Consider the following 19,164-nt stretch of genomic DNA (forward strand, 5'->3'; position numbering starts at 1 on the left):
GCAGATTTTTCTTTCATAATACTACGGAGGACATGCATATTTTTGTTTCATTAGGGCACGATGGAATATAACACGCGTGGAAGAGCATTTCTCTCGCGTTTTCACCGACACCACCAGAGAACCTGCATTCCTCGAGCCGTTGCAGTTATTAAACATTTTTCAGAGCGTGGAATAAAACGAAACTTTTTATACGTGATATCGCGATGTTTTCAGAACCCTTTTTCACCTCGAACCACAGCTTTGACGAACCACCGTGTTTACTCTGCAGCTAAAACTTACCTGCTCCTCCCCGCTGTGTCCTCCACTTTTCACGAATTCTAGTTTTCCTTCTCGATTTCCATCGCTTTGCGGTGTTTCCGCCCCGGAACAGCGTTTAACAGTGGCTCCGTTAAAAAGGATTTCCTTGTCAAATGTGAGTCTTCTCTCTCCTCGGTCTGAAAGCGTTCGTGAAAGATCGATCGATCGATATATTCCTTTCTTCTTTTTTTCTGTGCTCAACCTACGGAGCATCAGTAGACGCGCACGTTCAGAGGCTCGAACTACCTAGTTGAACGATGAAAGGGATTGGATCAATTTCTGGCCATGAAACGAGTTTACCTTCGATTTGAGACGGTTAGTTTCTTTCTTTATTTATGATGGGAAAGTTGGTGAACAAGTTTTGGAAACTTCGGGTTTGGGAATTGGAAATTGTACAAAGCGAGATTATGGCTTCTTTCATTATCTGGAATAACGCGTTAATCGCAATTGTATCTCTGAACAAGTGTGTTGTCGGAAAATTTCTCGGTGCTCGCGAACGGGTTAATGAATTCCAAAAAATGAACTGCTCGTACGTACAAGCCGGGCGAAAAATCGAATCATGCTGGTGTACGGAGCGACGCATAGCGCGTACTTGAACCAGCCCGCGTCAAATTATCGATGATAAAAGCAATCGACGTGTCGGTCTCCTCTGGTATTCGCCGTGCGCCCGTCATATTTTCGAAAAATAATTCGTGCCGGGCATGTTGCCGGTATGACCAGGCATAAATTACCGCGAATGGCAGGTGTTAATGACGCACTGTGAGAGCCGACGGAGGGATGATGTGTCGCGTTTAACGTTCAATTGGCGTGGCAGCACGCGAAAAACCGGACCGGAAACGATTACGGGAGCGACGAAAGGGCCGTTGGATGGAAAACATTTGTTTAAATGTGCGAGCGACAGTAGCACGCGGTTTAATTCAAGGGAAATGTTTTCGACGAATGAGAACGGTGGTATCGGAGTTATGTACTCTAGGTAGAGGCTGTTTTGGAACCGTCCGTCCCGATTTAATGGGCAATTGTACCTACAGTTTAACATGATACAGGTATTTTAATGACAGTTCCAGAGCGTATATTTGTTCCTCTTTTTTTTTATGAGTCCCTTTATCGAATAATTTTGCAATAAATGTACGATTAGCAAACAGAGATCGCATTTTAACGATGAAACGGTATTGGTATTGAGAACGACCTCTGGTTTATCGTCGATTTTAGGTTTTCGATTTTTCGTCGAGAGCCTTTAATGGAATTCGACTGAGTGGAAAGCACGCGAGTAAAATACATTCCGAGGATTTTTAACATTTTTTTGGAAATCCTACGTTTAGAACGATGAATGATTCGAAAACGGAATTTGTTACGTTAATTATGATTTCCATGTGAATTTTTGAAACGTGAGTAGTGCGATTAAGAATAAATAGTTTACACGAGAATTTGATGAAAAAAAAAAGGAAAACAGTGGAGAGCTATCATTTCGTGACACAAAAAGCCTCGCGTAAATGCAAACACTTTTTCGATGCATTCTATCATATTACGCGCAGACATATGTCCAGTTCGAAAATACCTACTATCATCTCCCCTGAAACGAATTGTTTTTAACCGAGATACGCGCTAGGAAATCCAAGAACATGTCCTCAAGTCGGAGGAACGCGAAAAAGAGAGTGGTTCTCGTGCAGATCGTAATTACAGTGTCAGAGGGAAGCGCTGGGCGCTTTTTACGTCGACGACAAATCTCACGGAAGAGTTTACGGCCCGTTGTAGATCTTCGATCCGGTTCATTAGAGGTGTTCCGATGGAATGGCGGCACGTTGAGCCGGCGGAAAGGTTTCCGGCGCCTCTCGTGAATTAATACGGGCTTTACCCCGAGAATCTAGGTTTGTTTCGGGCCGGAAAGAAGCTTATGCTATTTAGGAACATTTCATTATGGCCACGTGATGGGACTACGCTGAGATTCCCTTCCTTTTCCTTTTCTACTCTTTTCTATCCGTGAAACATCGTTTCCTCCCATGATCTACTATTACCACGTGGTAACGTGGTTTCCTCGAGAGAACCACTCGTTGATCGTGCTATTTTCATCTTACCGTAAAGAGGAATTTTTAAGAGGTTGTAAGAAATCCACGACGGAGCACTCGGATGAAATTATTGAGAATCGTTATAGAATTACGCTGACTTTTCAAGGAAAAATGTGAGACGTAATACGATTTGGGTTAATCGTTGTCTGTTTGTAAATGACTGTTGGAGAATAAGAACGGTTACACGATTGCGATACATTAAATCGCCATAGGTGTATTTTATCGTAATATCATTTATTATCGCTTGCTAATGTTATTTATCATAAATTTATCATAAATGGTATTACTTGAATAAGTTAATCACACACCGGTTATCGATGTTTCGTGACGGACAATTATTATGGAGTAATGGGTCGGACATAATGGGCTATAATAACCTACGGTAAGTTGTTAATTTCGCGAAAAAAAATATAAAAATGAAATTTTAACTTGTAACCAATTACAAACTTTATCGCGGTTTTATTTCGGTTTTAATAACCTCAACATTCACGATTCGTAACATCAAACAACCGGAAGATCTATCATCATCTACCGTGATCCCACGTAATAGCTAAGCGTAATAGTACGCGTCTACACGAAATACAACGAACAATCCCGTTGACTGGTCCTCGGGTCCTTCGGGACCAGGTCCAACAAACGCATCGTTTCCGTTTCTGTTCCTGTTTATCCCTGTTTGAAAAATTTACCTATTCGCCGAACCCCGGACGTTATCTCCGCTGTAAGCTTCTCGTTCCGCCCGAAATTACACGGTTAATCCACGCGAAACCGGCGTACGTATAGAAGGATGTTTGGAAAATTAAACGCATAGAACACGGATAGGGAATGATATAGAGAGGAAGGAAGGGTTGATATGGTGTAGACCGGGATTGTATCGATTCTGGACGGAATTTGTAGCCGGCTTGATAACATTTACTTATGGGTTTCAAATACAGAACTTGTCGCGGGACCGGTTCAGGTCAGGTTTAAATGTCTCCATCGGCATGTATATGCGTACATGTATCGTAACTTGTTATCTTCTGGAAATATCATTTTTCTGATTTCATGCTCCACTCTACCCGGTGGATGATGGATATTCACGGGCGTGTCTCTATGCATAATTTATAGCGAAATAGTGAAATGTTTTCCTTTTTTTGCGAAGGAGCAAAACGTGCGCGTGCGTATACATGTATGTATATATATTTTATATAGATATCACGTGTGTTCATACGAGGCATGTATATAGGTGTATGTAGCCTCTTCGGATTCGTGGGAAATCTCTCTGTCAGAGTTCCCTTCGTAAATAATTCTTCCCCGCCGCTGGTGGGGATACTTCGATCTTCTTCTTCGGGGTTATTTGCACGAATATTGAATCATCAATCGTCTCGGTCACGTTCATTTCACGGGGGATGATATCGGATACGATAATGATGGAAAGTTTAGGAATCAATGCCAACTTTCTCTTTCTCTTCTTATTTAATTTAAACAAGACATTTCTACAGAGTTGCACGATATCGAATGATATCGTTTAATTGAAAAATATTTTTGGTCGCCAGACTTTCTCTCGACACTGTACACACTCCACCCGCTATTCGCGTCGTCGAATAAAGAAACGTAACCTAGAAACAACCAACGCGGGAGCAAAGTATAAAACAGAAGCCAACCAAGGAAAGACGAGACCGCGGGGCAAGAAACGGCAATAATTCTACCATAAATTTCCACCGTAAATTCCTCACGTATCAAAAGGAGGTAAACGCGGGAATCATTTCTCAACTAGGCGAAGTAAAAACCAGACGGAATAAAAGATCGATCCTGTCTACTTTGAAAGAACAGACAATACATTTCAAACAAACATTTCGAAATAAAAGCAAAAACGCTATCGAATTTCAAAAGTAATCGAACACGCCACGCTAACTCCTCTATCCATTCCCCCCCTTTAATACTCTGCAATCCGGTATTACGTAGGCGTGTCAAGTGCGTAACAATGATTTTTTTTTATTCACTTTTATTTTATTCCATTTTCATCGTAACAATGTTATTTTTTTACATATTCTATCATTAGTTAAGATCTGGATAGGATTATCGGGGCACACCTTTAATGCTATTAATTATTAATAGCAGCTTGGTTTATACATATAATTGATATCATAAGGATGATAACCTTTTAACTTCGTCGTACTCGCTGTATAAATGATGGCTTAATTAACAAAATATGAGCTTGAATATCTTATTTATTCAAAGCGAGTATCGTTTAGATATTGCACAAAGTTTTCGCAAAGTCCGTAAACATCTCGGGAACACGTTTAAACTCTTTCAAGTGCTTAACTCCTCGTTTTCGAGGAAGAAGAAGGTGAGAAACTGTAATCAAGTAATGCAACTTTTCTGCCTATAAGCGGACAAAATTCCAATTAGAGGGCGCAAACCTAAGAAAAGAAAAGAAAAAGAATAAATAATTTCGTGATAAGCACGATGAAACGTTCCAGCAGGCTCCCACCAAAGCTCGTTTCCATGAAACGCGGCTAATTGCGGAAGAACATCGTCTATGATCCCCTGTCTTCATTTCTCTCGATGGTATCCGGTATGTAGGTTGCTTCCTTGAAGTTTTAATCCTTTCAAGACGGTACCAATTTCGAACAATGGACAAAATTTTTCTCCAATTTCATCCTCATCCCCATGGATAGGTATATTAAATCGGTGTAAATGTAAATCAAGTTTTCGGGACAAATGTCGAACCGCGTACGTAGAAATATGGTGTAAAAACATTTTTGGATAAAAAGTGGATTTTACGCGAGAAGTTACGCGAAATAGAAATGGTTTTCGAACTGGTAAAAAATTAGGTTTTTACAGATTACTTGTAGAATGGGCATTTTTTTCATAATAGGGATCCGTGCGCGCACCTGGGACAGTGTGCATGGCGAGGTTAATATTTCGTGTAGGGTAGAAAATTATTCACAAGACAATGATACTCTGCAAGTATCCGCGATAATCTCGGGAATTAGCTGGCGAATTGCGATAGACGGGGGCGGCGTTAATAGGCAAACTAGAGCCGTGGAGCATTGTTGAATAATAACATTTGCGTAATGTTACCTTGGCGTGTGTACCGAGGCAACTATGGGGTACCGGTTGGGAAATTGACAGAGCATTGGAGGAGCGGTAGTGCGCGGAACGGGGGACAGTGGGTTTGCTGGAGAAGTCGTACGAAACCATGAACCTCGAACCAAGTTCCAAGTTGTAGTAACGGTAATGGATACTCTATCTCTCTGTGTTTGGTTGGCTTCGTTAAACGGAAAATCTGGATCATCCTTCGAACGCTTACTGAGAAATGCCTCCCGTCCTCGGCCACTTCTACTCTATTCAACTATGTGTGATTATAACGATGTCGTTGTTGTTGCTTGGGAAGACGATGAAATCGTAGAGATTTTATGTCTAGAGGCGTGGACGTGATTAAAACGGGGGTGGATGTGTTTTTCTATTTGATAGGGACACATCCTCGGGTTTCTGTTTTCATTTGAAACTGGAATTTTTGCGATCAAGAATTTAGTAAAGTTTTTTGTGCACGGTATATCGGGTTTTGATTGAAATTAAAATTTTACAGGGAGAGGGAAGAGAAAGTAGTAAGGGGAGGGGGGCTGGGGGGGGGCGAATGGGTGTATCGATTAGTGTTAGAGGTAGAAGAAGGAGGAAGAGAGAAGTTTGTTCTTGAATATTGCCCCCTAAATTTATTATGTCGTGAAATGCTACCAACGTGCCGTTTAACGCATGTACGACGCAAAACATAGATTCGACGATTCAACCAAGTAAATCTAGCAAACATCATTTTCACCTACGCCTTACGAATTTTTAACTCTAGTTATTCGGGCTATTTTTAACGAGGCAACTTTAAGTCATTTTTAAACGACAAAGTTCCCCGCAAATGAACAAAGATCATGAATGGATGCCTTGTTGCTTGACCTACTGCCCGTACGTATGGCGCCATTTAAAATCGCTTGTTTATGCCCTGCACTTCCGGTTTTGATGGACGAACTTTCGGAATCGTACAGTTTGCAACGAGGAAAGTAGTTCGGATCAATATGGTATCCTGCAGAATTTTGCTACCAACAGTAGCAATATAATAAGAACTTTTATGAAAAACGATACAATTGGAATTTAGTTTTACTCGAACTTATCCCTGTGTTCGCCATTAAAGGCAACTTTTCGATCGTACAATCTCGTCACGTTTTTTGTATTCATTTATTTAATTTTCTCCGAGATTTATTGGGAAATCGATGAATTTCGAGACAGGACACGCGTATTCTCGTTAATTTATGAACGAAACGAAACGAAACGGAACGTTCGCTCAAAAATTCAAACCAGAGAACGTTTCGTGAATTTTCATGAAAGGCATGGCTCGTTTCCAGAACGATTTATACGCGGATGTATTGGGTCGGGGGGGGGGGGGGGGGGGGGTCACCCCGTTCGCCATATTTGAGCCGGAACGTTACGAGTTAAGCGAGAATCGAGTTTTATGTCGCTCTCGTTGTTTTCCGAAGGCCGTGGTTGCGCCGTTTGTTATCGGGACGCGTAAATTCACCGAACGTTCGTCGACGCAAAATGTTCGAGAAGCCCACTCAAAACGAACGTAACGCTTTTGTTACGCTAATTTGTTTCGATAAATTGATAATAAGTCCCGTTCTATTGTTGTTCCGTACTCGAGTGCCTGTGTGGAACAGGCCATACGAGCGTGGAAATTTACGCGCTCGTTGGAGATCGTAAAAGTATAGGTATTTAGTACCCATTTAGCGAATTTATTCCTATTAATTGACTACTTGTTAGTAGAAATTACTCAAGTATTCGTTTATTTTCTTTTTTTTTTCTTCTTGACGGTGATTGCGAGTTGCAGAAATTCCATTTTATTTCACCTAGAAAAAATGTTAATTGCAACACGATTAGTGGAAAAATTCAACGCGTACGTCTATTTTTAATTAATAATAAGTAGTCTCTGTACGAGTAAACGAAAGTGGCAACAACAAAATGTACCACCGAACGTGCCAATAAGCGTTTCGATATACCCCATGAATTACAACCGAAACGTTCGTATGATCATCGGGAAGTTTATGCTAATGAGACCGCCGGCTTGTTAACAATTCCATTTAAATTCCAGAGACGACTAGGTACATACGTGTGTACGCGTACACGTGTGCCGCGTGGTTTATACGGTTTCATTAAACAACTCGAATTCAACGCGGTGGAGGTTTAATTTTATTTTCACGCCAGTGTAGCACACTGCGAAAAGAAAGCGAGAAAGAGTGTATGCTTCCTATGAGAATGGCGAACAACAAACAACACAAGGAAACGTAATCGTTCCATTTCGTTGGCCGCAATGCAATTCAACACTTTGGGGTCTTAACACTTTGACCAGTGAAGAGCGCGCGTTGAATCGAAGAATTTTTTCATCTCAATCTCTCTTTTCTTGCCATCTCTTTGGGTATAGAATCAATGATATCATTGGGCTCGTTTCGTAGCGTTCAGAAAGTTCGGAAACGACTGTCACATCGTTGGATGCGTGCAGCGACAATGCTCGAAAAAAGGGTTAACTGTTACTTAACTCCAATATCCGTGACCACTCGCTCGGCCTGGCGAATTCAAGTGGTAAAGTATGTAGATAGATTATAAAAGTCGGAGGAGAATGGAAAAACCAGACGCAACTCTTACCGGTAAACGTCTCCGTACTTTTCTTGTTTCTCCGCTTTATTTTCATGTTCTTTTATCTTTGTCCGATATAGGTGATCAACTATGACAGTCCTAGGGGTGGTGTATCGGTGATCACCGAGAAAGGGGAAGTTACAACGTCGTATCTCTTGGTGCAGCGTGCGCAGAGTGCAGATAGCGGCCGATATACTTGCCATCCAAGTAACGCTAATACAAAGACTATCCTGGTGCACGTACTTAATGGTATGTACATACATTTAAAGAAAAATTAAGAGTTGGAACGTAGCAATTACTTGGTTCCATCTGCTTTCAGTTTACAAGGGTCGGAGAGAGATTTTCACATCGCGCAAACGATTCTATCAACTTTTTAAATAAAATCATCGACATAATTAGCTTAGACTCAAAGATTATTTAGTCACAAAGAGTTACAGACTCAAGAAAGTTGATCGATTGTTAGTTAAATTGAGGTGCCCGACATTTTCTCTACAGAGTATTTAATGTAAGAAGCGAAGCGAAATAAACGTGGTATTTAGCGGTAATTAGTGTTAATTAATAATAATTATCTCCGTTCTTTGTGGACTGGCTTTCCTCGAATTTGAATTGTTCCTCGTTCGTTCTCACAGGTTTCACGTTTTTGAAAATTCGCTATATCGATGAATCTTGCGTAATTTGTGGAACGTAATTTCATTTTATTTAAATTTTAAAATGATTCGGTTGTTTAAAACATTTAATAAAACTAGTAATATAGATTAATTGTTTAATACGATAAACTTTTAAGATCGCAATGGCATCCGGGTAAATGGTTCTCTAGTTAAATTCAAGCTGAAAATAGAAATTCACCAACACCGAATTTATATGATACGCTAAAACTTTTTAAATGTCTGCAATCGTAGCTCGTAGGGCCGTCAATTTTTCTGGATAAGTCTCGCTAATTGATTTCAAATATGATTGCGAAAATTAAACATCGGGCTGGAAAATCCACGGATTCCTTATAAAATGATGATTAAATGCATGTAATACAGCTGCGTAAATAGTTCAATTATTTCGTATTTCTCCATGTGGCTTTATCCGATATGATTTTCCAATATTATACTTCATTTAAGTGGTAGATTGAAACTTTTCAAATGGTCTCGTATCTTATGGAATGTTGATATTCTTCGAGTATATATGTACACAGTTGGTTCCTTAATCGAGTCGTCTGAGACGAAAAGGTAAAATCAAAAGAGACGGAAAATCGAATTAGCTCGACGCTGCTGTTCCGATGGAATTGAATACCAGGCTTCGAGTATGAATTTCTCAGGATGAGACGAAATTGATTTATGCTGCTGCCATTCTCTCACCGACTCGATCATTTCGAGTCGTATCGTTCAGAGGAAAGACCGGAAGACACTGGTGCACTTCTTAAACTGCCGCGGAAACACCGTATTTCTGCTGGACTTTTTCTTTTTTCCATTTCCTTTTTTTTTATTTTTTTTTTTGTTTTGTTTTTCTTCTTTTCTCTTTCTTCTTCAAGGGCGCTAGAGGAGGAAGCGAGAAACGGGTATAAAAATGAGCTACGCTCTACGGCGATGCAATTTCGCCCCTGAAGACTTTCCCCTCCTATGCTCATAAAAACAACGGAGTTATTTAGATGCTTCCACTTTATATAATATAATACCACGTCAAGGAAGAGTAGACGCGACCAACTTTATTACCCAAAGTACTCTCTTTACTGTTTATACATGTAATACAAAACATTTTTGCAAGTGAGGGCGGATAATTTTCAAAATTTTTTCTACCGCTTCCAACGATGCATCATTTGTAATTATAATACTCCAATTTTAATTGGAACGTGGAAGATAAAATATATAAACAGAGTTGCATTACATCTTCTGTGTGTGTGTATGTGTTTTTGCCAGGTTCAAGAATATATAATATTGTATTAATTATTACAGTTACACGGTGATAAATTAAGAAATATAATCCAATAACGATCGTGTTCTCTACCCGTGAAAATTTATTATGCATTACCGGTTTTTGTCTTCCCCATATTTGCATAAATTAATTCAGGATCAACGAAGCTTAAGTTTCGATCCACAGCCGTCATCAAACAAAGTCTCCACCCCGTTCATTTTTTCAACGCTCGGCTTAAACGAAACTCCGCGAACCGATTATGTAACACCTCTACTTCCGCTCTTCAGAGTTTAGGCTACCTTTAGGAGGGATAAGAAATACAAATCGTGCCACTGTATCATTCTACTCATTTCGTGATTTCATCCTGCCACCGTACTAGATGGCGGCGTTCCCTGGAAATTTTGCGAAAATGATCTCGCATCGTAATCGATAATTCGCACGATGATTTCGTTCTCGGTGTTCTCTCGTTCGCGTATTTTTTTTTTCGACTCACGCGAACACGCCGCGTTTTAACATTGTTTAGAATGAATTAGCAAAACGCTTTTGTCGACACACTGGCAACGAAGTGAGTGAGAGAGACGGGTGGAAAAAATTGAGTAAAGAGAAAAAAGAGAGATTTTGCGAGTTTCCATTAACTGGCCCGTTAATGAAATCTCGTTAAAAACTGCACCGTTGTCATAATCGTGTTTCTGTTGGAAACTCTGAGCATTCTCCTTCGCTCACGCAGAAGAAAGAAAGAAAGAGAGAAAGAAAGGGAGTAAGAAAAAGGTAGGGGGAACGAGGCAGTATTTCACATAATACACAGGTATGATGTAGGGGGCAGTTCGTCAATTTCCGTCGTTGGGCTTGGGCCACGTTTACAAAACGAATGAATCCGATCGTTCTCACTGGCGGATAACGGTCTTGATAAAAAGCATTCGGTCAAGTGAGAAGAGTAATTAAAGAGATTTCTCAGAGTGCAGTGGGCGTCGAGCTGAGCTCAGCTATTGTTGCAACCGCCATCCACCTATCGCTTCTCCCTCGTCTTCATCCGCCTCCCCTCCTCTCCCCCTCCTACCCACCCCCGCCTGCAAAACCATACTGCCAGAGAGATAGCCTTCAGGAAGTGAAATTCCGGATTAGGGAACCAGCCAGGATATGTCTGACAGAGAAAGATAAACGTCTATCGACGACCAACTCGCGCAAGTTTATCATAAAATCGATATACCGGTTCTAGTCTATAGTCTCCGACGAAGATTTCGTTCGTACAAGGCCGTTCCCGCTATCTAAAAATTGAAAATTAAGTAGGTCATTGTATAACCTATTTTCGAAGCTTATCTCCAAGGGCGAATTCATTTTATAATATTTCCTTTCGTTCCTTCTTTATTTCCTACGTATTTTACGTATTTTTATATTTTTCAGGTTCCCTCCCTTCAAAATTTCGTATTTCTCTGTTTCTCCCGTTCCACTGTTCCTTAAACTTTAGCGGAGCGCGATAGAAAAGTAGATAGAACGATAAGGGTGGCGAAAGGCCCAAGTGGGGATAAGACGCTCGACGCCCTTAAGCAAGCGAACTCTTCACCGCAGACTATAGGAGCCATTGTGTTGCGTTAATGCGTCCACGCTCGAAGAAAACAGAGAAACACTCGACGTTAGCAGTCACTGGACACGGAAGAGGCCATCGTATTGTGGCAAGAATTTCTCCCCAGACACAGGGGCGCTTCCGGAGGCATGAAGATCACTTTCCTCTGAAAGGGATGATACTTTTTTTTTCTTCTTTTTTTCTTTCTTAAAGGTGTGGTTAAAAGCTCTTCAGACCGGTACAAGGATCCAAGGGTGTGGATGGAGGCTATTGAAGGCCGTTTTAAATTCCGGTAACGATGTACATACCGGGACATTCGGAAATTAACCGTATACCGGATGTTTCAAGGAGGGGAAAAAACTGAAGTTTTTCCCTTTTAAACGGCCTGCTTTTTTACCAGATTTATGAATATTCAAGAGTAAATTATATCCTTTGATGCTTTTACAGCTGATGCGCAATCTTCGTAAAAGGATTCAGATTTTAGTGTTACCAGTTTCCGGTACGTTTGCTCTTCTTGTTTGATAGAATAGTTCCTTTTAGTTTGGATCGGCGAAGAGAGGAACGGTGTAGGGAGAAACAGACCGTCGATCGATTCGGCAGAATTTCAAATTCGAACCTCTCGTTTACTTCAGGCACTTACAGATCACGGAATCCATGTAATATTCAAGATGGCTGTCATATTTGAGAGAAGCTACTAGAGGAATAAAGAACAGAAGTATTCCATTTAAAATAAATACCTAGCCCGACAGTCTTTAAATATTATTCTCATTTTGCCCAAGCTAATCTTCCACTGGAAAAAACAAAGCACAGAAAAGTAAAATCTTAATTTCAAAAGAAATAAAGCAATCACCGCAAAAGAAACTCTTCTACTCGGCGTAACTTTTGTCGGGAGAACGCCCCTTCTACCCCACTCTGACTAGATTAACGTGGCAAATATTTACCTGAGCACACTCTCTCTCTATGTGTATTTATATTGTATGTATATATATATACATGTAGTACCGTATAGCGGTGAAACAATTCCAATAAGACGACGGATGCCAGGACGGAACATAATTTGAATTTTAATCATTGTTCGACAGGGGAACATCCAGCGGCGATGCAACACGGTGGCCAACTGAGGCTGGCGAATCTGCCGTTCGTAATGATCTCGACGACTTTGCTGGCCTTCTTGAATCATCGTTATTGAACCAGTCTCCCATCGCGGGATCACGAAATGCTCATTTCCGGATATTCATCGGTAAATCTTCTGCTAACGACTTGGTGTGGAAATGTGACGGTGCCGAGGTGGAAATTTGATTTTTGCATGAATACTAAGCTAAGCAACGATGCTTACGAAGCATCGATTTTCAAGCTGAGTTGTTGATAATTTAATCGGAAACTACCATCGAGAAACGTGATTGCGCGGGAATTTGACGTTTAAAACATGACTTTTATCAAATTAAGCACCAGTAAAGTTTCTGATTCTTTACTTTTCTCTATTCTACATTCCTTTTGCATTATACTTATTTGCCTTTAAAAATACCTAAATAGTATTTAAAATAATTTCCACAACTATCGCACAATTATTATAATTATTATTATTATCTATGCTGTTTAGTAAATGTTCTAGGAAACTATTTGCAAGTAGATATGTATTCGAAATTGTGTAATGTTCTTTTCTTTTTTCTGATACCACAAAGAAAATGAAGAATGTCCCTAAGTAGCGGATTTCAAGAGAAATTTTGCCTAACGAAAGCTCTTTAAAACTTTCTAACATTAAATACTCGCTAAACTGCTAACCCGTCCGCTCTATAGATCATCCATATTCTAATCGCCATTACAAGCGTGCAAAGTTCATCAAAAAAATGAAATTCGCACCTTGAGATCTCTTCTTCTAACCATTCTCTGTTGAATTAAACGATTCTGGTTTAATGGAGCATGGAAAAATGCACTTTTTTATCGTATAATCTGCGCTTTCAGATTAAATTAACACGTCACTGTGGTAGTCGCTTTACAAAAATCGACCAAGTTCACGTAGAAAGCGGCTGGTCTAAGAAGAAGGCAAGAGGGAAAAAGAGAGACAGAGAGAGAGAAAGAAAGAGAGAGAGAGAGAGAGAGAGAGAGAGAAAGAGAGAGGCAATCACCACCTTGAAAGTATACGAACCTCATAAAGCAGATACCGATGAAGAATGAAACGAGAGAGCAATCTTATTGGACCGCAAAACGCGAAGAGAAGGATCTGGTGCAGGAAAACTAAAAACGAAGAAAAAAAAGGAGGTGAAGGTGGAATCGGACCATATTGCGGCACAACGGATGCTGAATGTATTATAAAGAAAAGTAGTCTGTTGTAACGAAGTAAGATAAGACCCGATCTATAGGGTGTTCCAGAATTAAACGATTATTAATTGCTTTACTAGCTTTATTTCATGATCGGAAATGATATAATTTTGGTTAACAGTGATTAGACGCTAAGTTATGTCCTTGCATATATCTCCGAATTCCATCGATATACTTTTCATATTGATAAATATAATTGCAAAATGCCGGAAAAAAGATTAGAGATTTTTATTTTGAATTTTTTGAATTTGATTTTGAATTTGAATCTGTTGACCTTCACTCAGTAGACATATACGATATATCAACGAAAAAGCTATATATTATTGTTAATCGAATTTTTTATAAATTGTGGAACATCCTCTACTAAGACAAGAAATATTAACTATTCGATGGTAATAATAGAGTTCGTTGCAGACGAATCAATTAATGCTGAACAAAATATAATTTTATTTACCGTGTTACGATTATAGGACAATACAAAGTTGAATCATTATAATTTCATTATAAATGATACATTTGCTAGATATGGTGCGCAAGCTATGTTGCACTTTCTAAAGCGTAAAGAATTGCCAGGAAAAATTTGTTTAACTCGCGGAAGAAGGAAAATCGTCTTCGACCATGTAAATTGAGAATTGTTTTCGAATTTGATCCAATTATTGGATGAATCGTAATTTTGATTGCGAAGAAGACGTAAGAAGTAATAACGAAAACGCAGCAGTCGTCTTTTGTTCTGCCATTATCATATTGTATACATTTCATTTCATTTTGTTTTATAATCAAAAATTTCAGATGAGTGTCGGACTATGTTTGTATTAAAATGGTCCTAAAGTTTTTCGCGAAAGACACAAATTGCCATGATCTAGGAAACTATCGAATGTATACGTATGTACATCAAGCATTAAAACTTGATAGGTGCATTGATCGATTGTTAATAATTAATATGTTGAAATTTAGTATAAAACACGCTTGAATTTAAATACATATTTTTTCGATATAATATATCGGCAATATTATGCAAGAAAGTTTCCAAGAAAAATTGAACAAAATTTCTAATAAGAATTATAGTCCCGATTAATAGATGATCGTATCACAACGATATTAGTGGCAAACCAATCTGTTATGGCAGTATAGAAAATGTTAAACCTAAAACATAAAGTCTAACCTGACTAGAAATAAACGGATATAATAACAATCTGATAATTTTAAGTTTCACGTTGTCTGTTCTGCAAATGTTCTTGAAAACGGCATGACAACGCGATCCACATTTTTGGGCATCCGAGCTCAGGGTATACTTCCGCACCACTTTCGGTGATGTAGAAAATCGCAATTTATAAAGTGTTCAATGTATATTAACGCATTTTGTCATCGATGTACACGCGCGCATACATACACATCCACACATATGCGCACACACACAGAGCATCACGATAGTAAACAAGAACACGGAATATCATTTATTGGGGTTGTAACTTTACCTGTGTTATACTTGAAAAACTGCTGCAAGTGATTAATTTTCGACTGTTGTCAAACAATTCGTGCAAAGTCGAAGCCAAAAACAAAAATGTTAAGGAAGGGAAAAAATTGGATGCGTGGACCGAAAACAATAATTTAAAGTCATTCTAATTGGACCAGAATAACAACTGTTTATATTTTATTTAGTTATAAGTTTCCAATAAATGTTCGCGTTCTATACGTACGTTGTTGAAATCAAGTTTCTCATTGTAACCATCATGCGTGAATTATTGAATGCGTGTAAACATAAGAGATGGATGAATGATAGAATAAATGAAAAGATATTTAAAATAATCAAATTAAGCAAAATCGATTCTATAATGGTTACACATGTTCAAAGATTAATTGCAAACGTAGTTTAAGCGCGTTATATACGAAAATTTGAACGCAATTTCTTTCCGTGTTAGCCATAAATCGTTTATGTTAAACCTGCAATATACAATAATTCTTTTATGTATTTGACTTCCCTGATATCTCTCTCTGACTATACCAAATTGAAATAAAAAATTGTCAATCCCTAAATAGGACAGATAATTTATAATATATTAATAATAAAATTTTATCATATATAACATATATTTCCATCTTAATATTCATTTATCTTCTATTTTGAATTAAACAGTTTCCAGAGGGTCCGCATCGGTCTTGGATACGCACACTGTTACAGACTTTTGCAACATATCGTTCAAGGTAGACGCAAATATTTTTAAGAAACCACGTTCCGAATCGGAATGATTTGTTAATATCACATTGGTTCCCTTGTGTACAGCATCAAGAATATCGTGGTGTAACATCTCTCCCGTAAGAAACAAATCGGCGGGCACGTCCTTTAAAAGGGATGTTCCAGCTCCAGCACAGACCGCGATAGTTTTAATAAAATCATCTAAAAGTTAAAGTGAAATTACGGTAATTTAAATAGAACAAATTCGATAAAACGAATAAATGAATAATATTCGATACCTGTTCGATGAGCACGAGCTAATCTGACATGTTTCAAACCAGTAAGTATTTTCACTCGTTCCACAGCTTCCTCGAGAGTAATATTATTTTTTAAAATGCAATTTCGTCCAGAACCGTAGCTGCTATTATCTGCATTCACGTCTATGGGTTTGCTACTCTCAAGTACTTACATGTACAAAATTATTAATTACAAAGTAACCAAATAATCGTTAGAGAAAACATTCATACGAAACGATGATCTATTTTGAACTTACCATTTTCAAATGCCGAAACCAGCCAGTCGTTTACACCTCCTTTTATCGCATCGAAAGCAGTATGCGGAGAATACACGGCTATTCTGTTTTCTAAGCATTTGGCAACAATTTTCTCCTAAAGAAAATTCTTCAAGTAGCAATTTGATAAGAATAGCACTGCTCGATGAAAACTGATAACAAGTGTTTTTAACAAGTACCTTCCACGAGCGGGTAGTCACGGACTTCAAGGGATTAAATATTAGAGGGTGATAAGTAATAATCATATCAGTTTTCAAGCGTAAAGCTTCTTCCATCACATTTTCGGTCAAATCATTCGTTATGATAATGTGCGAGATCACTTTCGTTTCTGTAGGTTCAACGAGCAATCCTACATTATCCCAGGAACATGCGAGCGATGGGCTGGCAAACTTTTTCAGTACATCTACAACTTGATTCAATGGGATTCCAGTAGTATTTGGTTCTACTTTATCCATTGTACAAAACGTATTTCTATGTTTCGATACGACGGTAGAAGATAAAAATTTGTAGCTGCCCTTGAGTCTATTCAAATGTCTTATCATTTATGGCAGCCTAGAAGAAAACATATAACATCTAGAGAGATCTTTAGATGCAGCATAACCTCTTAGATGGTAATTAATTAATAACGATGAAAGGATATGGTAAAAATAGGAAATTAAATAATAAAAAACTTCATCTTTTAATTACATTTATCATAAAAAAAAAAAAATATATATATATATATAACAAATATATTGAACAAAGCAATAGTTACTCATTATAAAACCAAATTTTCACTAAACCATCATCGCTAGCCGATGCAAGTTGTCCTGGAACAGCAGGGTTCCATTGCACAGAGTTTACATCTTGAGTATGAGCAGTGTCCATTAAACAAACCATTGTAAAAGTTGGCTGATGGGGATCGGAGTCGCTGTCCTCTTTAAATATTCTAATAATGTCATCACCGCACGCAGTCACTAACAAACCAGTGGTTTTACACCAATCGATATCATAAATTGTCCTTGTATGGTAACCAGATATCGTACACACACACTTCCAAGTTGATCCCCCGTTTGTTGTTACAATTCCTGTTTCATTACCAGGCTTATATTCTTGCCATATTTTCACTGTTTGATCATCGCTGCAGGTTGCAATTCGATTGCCCTTTTTATCCCAAGTGAGACTCCATACGGTTGATGTATGGGACGACAATGTTGCAACACAGGACCAATCGTTATCAGCTGCATCTTCCTTAAATATCATCACAGTATTGTCATAACTCGCCGATGCTAGAACTTCTTCGTTAGGATGCCACCTTACCTATGATCATTTTTTGTGCGCATTTAAGACATTGATTAATAAAATATTGAATTTAATTAATAATTATAGGAATGATAATAGTACAATTATAATTGATATGTAATATCCACTTACCTTTTTTACATCTTGAGTGTGAGCATTAATAACAGCGGCACATTCGTACTCATCATCATTTACTTCCCATACCCAAACGGATTTATCCCGACTACAAGTAGCCAACAACTGTCCGCTACAACTCCAACTAACACTTTTCACTTCATTCTCATGTCCCTCTAACGTTGTGTTACATTCAAATTGCCCTGACTTTTTATCCCATATAGCGGTGGTGGCGTCGAAACTAGCAGATGCTATGTAATTTCCACAAGGAGACCAAGCTATCTCTCTAATGGTTCTGGTATGACTCTCGGTAAGAATAGCTTTTACAACCCACTTCCCATCTTGCGCATTATTTTGTTTTCCCCATATAACAATCGTTTTGTCTTCACCGCAAGACGCAAGATAAGTACCCTTTGGATGCCAGCAAACATTCCACACCCTACCTCTGTGTCTGCTCAAACTTTGCTTTAATACCAACGTACCCATCTCTACCTGCAACAATAAATGGTTGCTTCTTAAAAGTCAACTCAACGAGTTGACGGATATTATACTCGGGAAATATGAGTGGGAAATGTTTGCGCATCGCGTTTAATATTAAACGGCCGTGTAAAATATTCGGAGTTACGTTGTGAGACGTAAAAATATTATTTAAACATTTAGATAATCATATGAAAGTTACAAATAAAATTGGGAAATGACAATACGAAGATGAAAAGAATAACACCGAATCTATTCGGTAAAACCAAATACGTAACATTAAAATACTTACGATATACGTTTTGAAAGTTGGTCTTAGTTCCACGATATGAAGGAAATAAATTACTTGGCTTTTAATTATATACTCGCATATACAAAACACATATACGTACATACATGAAGTTATCAGCTCAAAGCGTAATGCACGTGAATACAATTATTAGTCTCTAAAGAACCGATAATGTTGCGTAACCAGTTTGAGCGCTCTTTGAAGAGATGGCGCCACGGATCATAAAATTGTGGCTACAATTTTCTACTGAAGAAATTGATGGTAACAAAATTGCACTTTTAAACTAGTCGTTAGTTTTATTTATGTTTATAAATGTTATTAATACTTCAGCGTAAAATATATTTGAAAACGGTGTAAAGAGCCGTGATTTGTTCATCTATAATTATTGTTGGACCAGTTACGCTATCCAAGTTCCCTAAAATGCACGACGATGTATGGCTTTGTCTTTAATATTGAACGCTA

At 38.5% G+C, this 19,164-nt stretch overlaps 2 protein-coding genes across 4 annotated transcripts in view; one reads left to right on the plus strand and one right to left on the minus strand.

Moving 5' to 3' along the window:
* Positions 1-13,903, plus strand: part of LOC143428074 (neurotrimin) — a 32,638-nt gene extending 18,735 nt beyond the window's left edge. Inside the window, exons 5-8 of the mRNA XM_076902688.1 lie at positions 8,099-8,267; positions 12,561-12,718; positions 13,441-13,508; positions 13,553-13,903. Of these exons, the coding sequence (XP_076758803.1) occupies positions 8,099-8,267; positions 12,561-12,667 (276 nt within the window). The 3' untranslated portion in view covers positions 12,668-12,718; positions 13,441-13,508; positions 13,553-13,903. The remainder of the gene's footprint in view (positions 1-8,098; positions 8,268-12,560; positions 12,719-13,440; positions 13,509-13,552) is intronic.
* Positions 13,904-15,831: 1,928 nt separating this feature from the next.
* Ciao1 (cytosolic iron-sulfur assembly component 1) lies at positions 15,832-18,799 on the minus strand. Of its 3 annotated transcripts, XM_076902558.1 has the most exons (5): positions 18,706-18,799; positions 16,721-17,093; positions 16,524-16,638; positions 16,270-16,434; positions 15,832-16,192 (listed from the first exon to the last, which is right to left on the minus strand). In XM_076902558.1, the coding sequence occupies exons 2-5, from the start codon at positions 17,081-17,083 to the stop codon at positions 15,924-15,926; spliced, it is 912 nt and encodes a 303-aa protein (XP_076758673.1). In that variant the 5' UTR covers positions 17,084-17,093; positions 18,706-18,799; the 3' UTR covers positions 15,832-15,923. The 3 variants fall into 3 exon arrangements, with proteins under 3 accessions (XP_076758673.1, XP_076758671.1, XP_076758672.1); XM_076902556.1 differs by lacking the exons at positions 15,832-16,192; positions 16,270-16,434; positions 16,524-16,638 and adding exons at positions 17,296-17,840; positions 17,955-18,428 and having other exon boundaries at positions 16,979-17,093; positions 18,706-18,718; XM_076902557.1 differs by lacking the exons at positions 15,832-16,192; positions 16,270-16,434; positions 16,524-16,638; positions 16,721-17,093 and adding exons at positions 17,286-17,840; positions 17,955-18,428 and having other exon boundaries at positions 18,706-18,718.
* Positions 18,800-19,164: the final 365 nt, after the last annotated feature.

The sequence above is a fragment of the Xylocopa sonorina genome, chromosome 10 (genome assembly GCF_050948175.1).
Source record: "Xylocopa sonorina isolate GNS202 chromosome 10, iyXylSono1_principal, whole genome shotgun sequence".
NCBI lineage: Eukaryota > Metazoa > Arthropoda > Insecta > Hymenoptera > Apidae > Xylocopa > Xylocopa sonorina.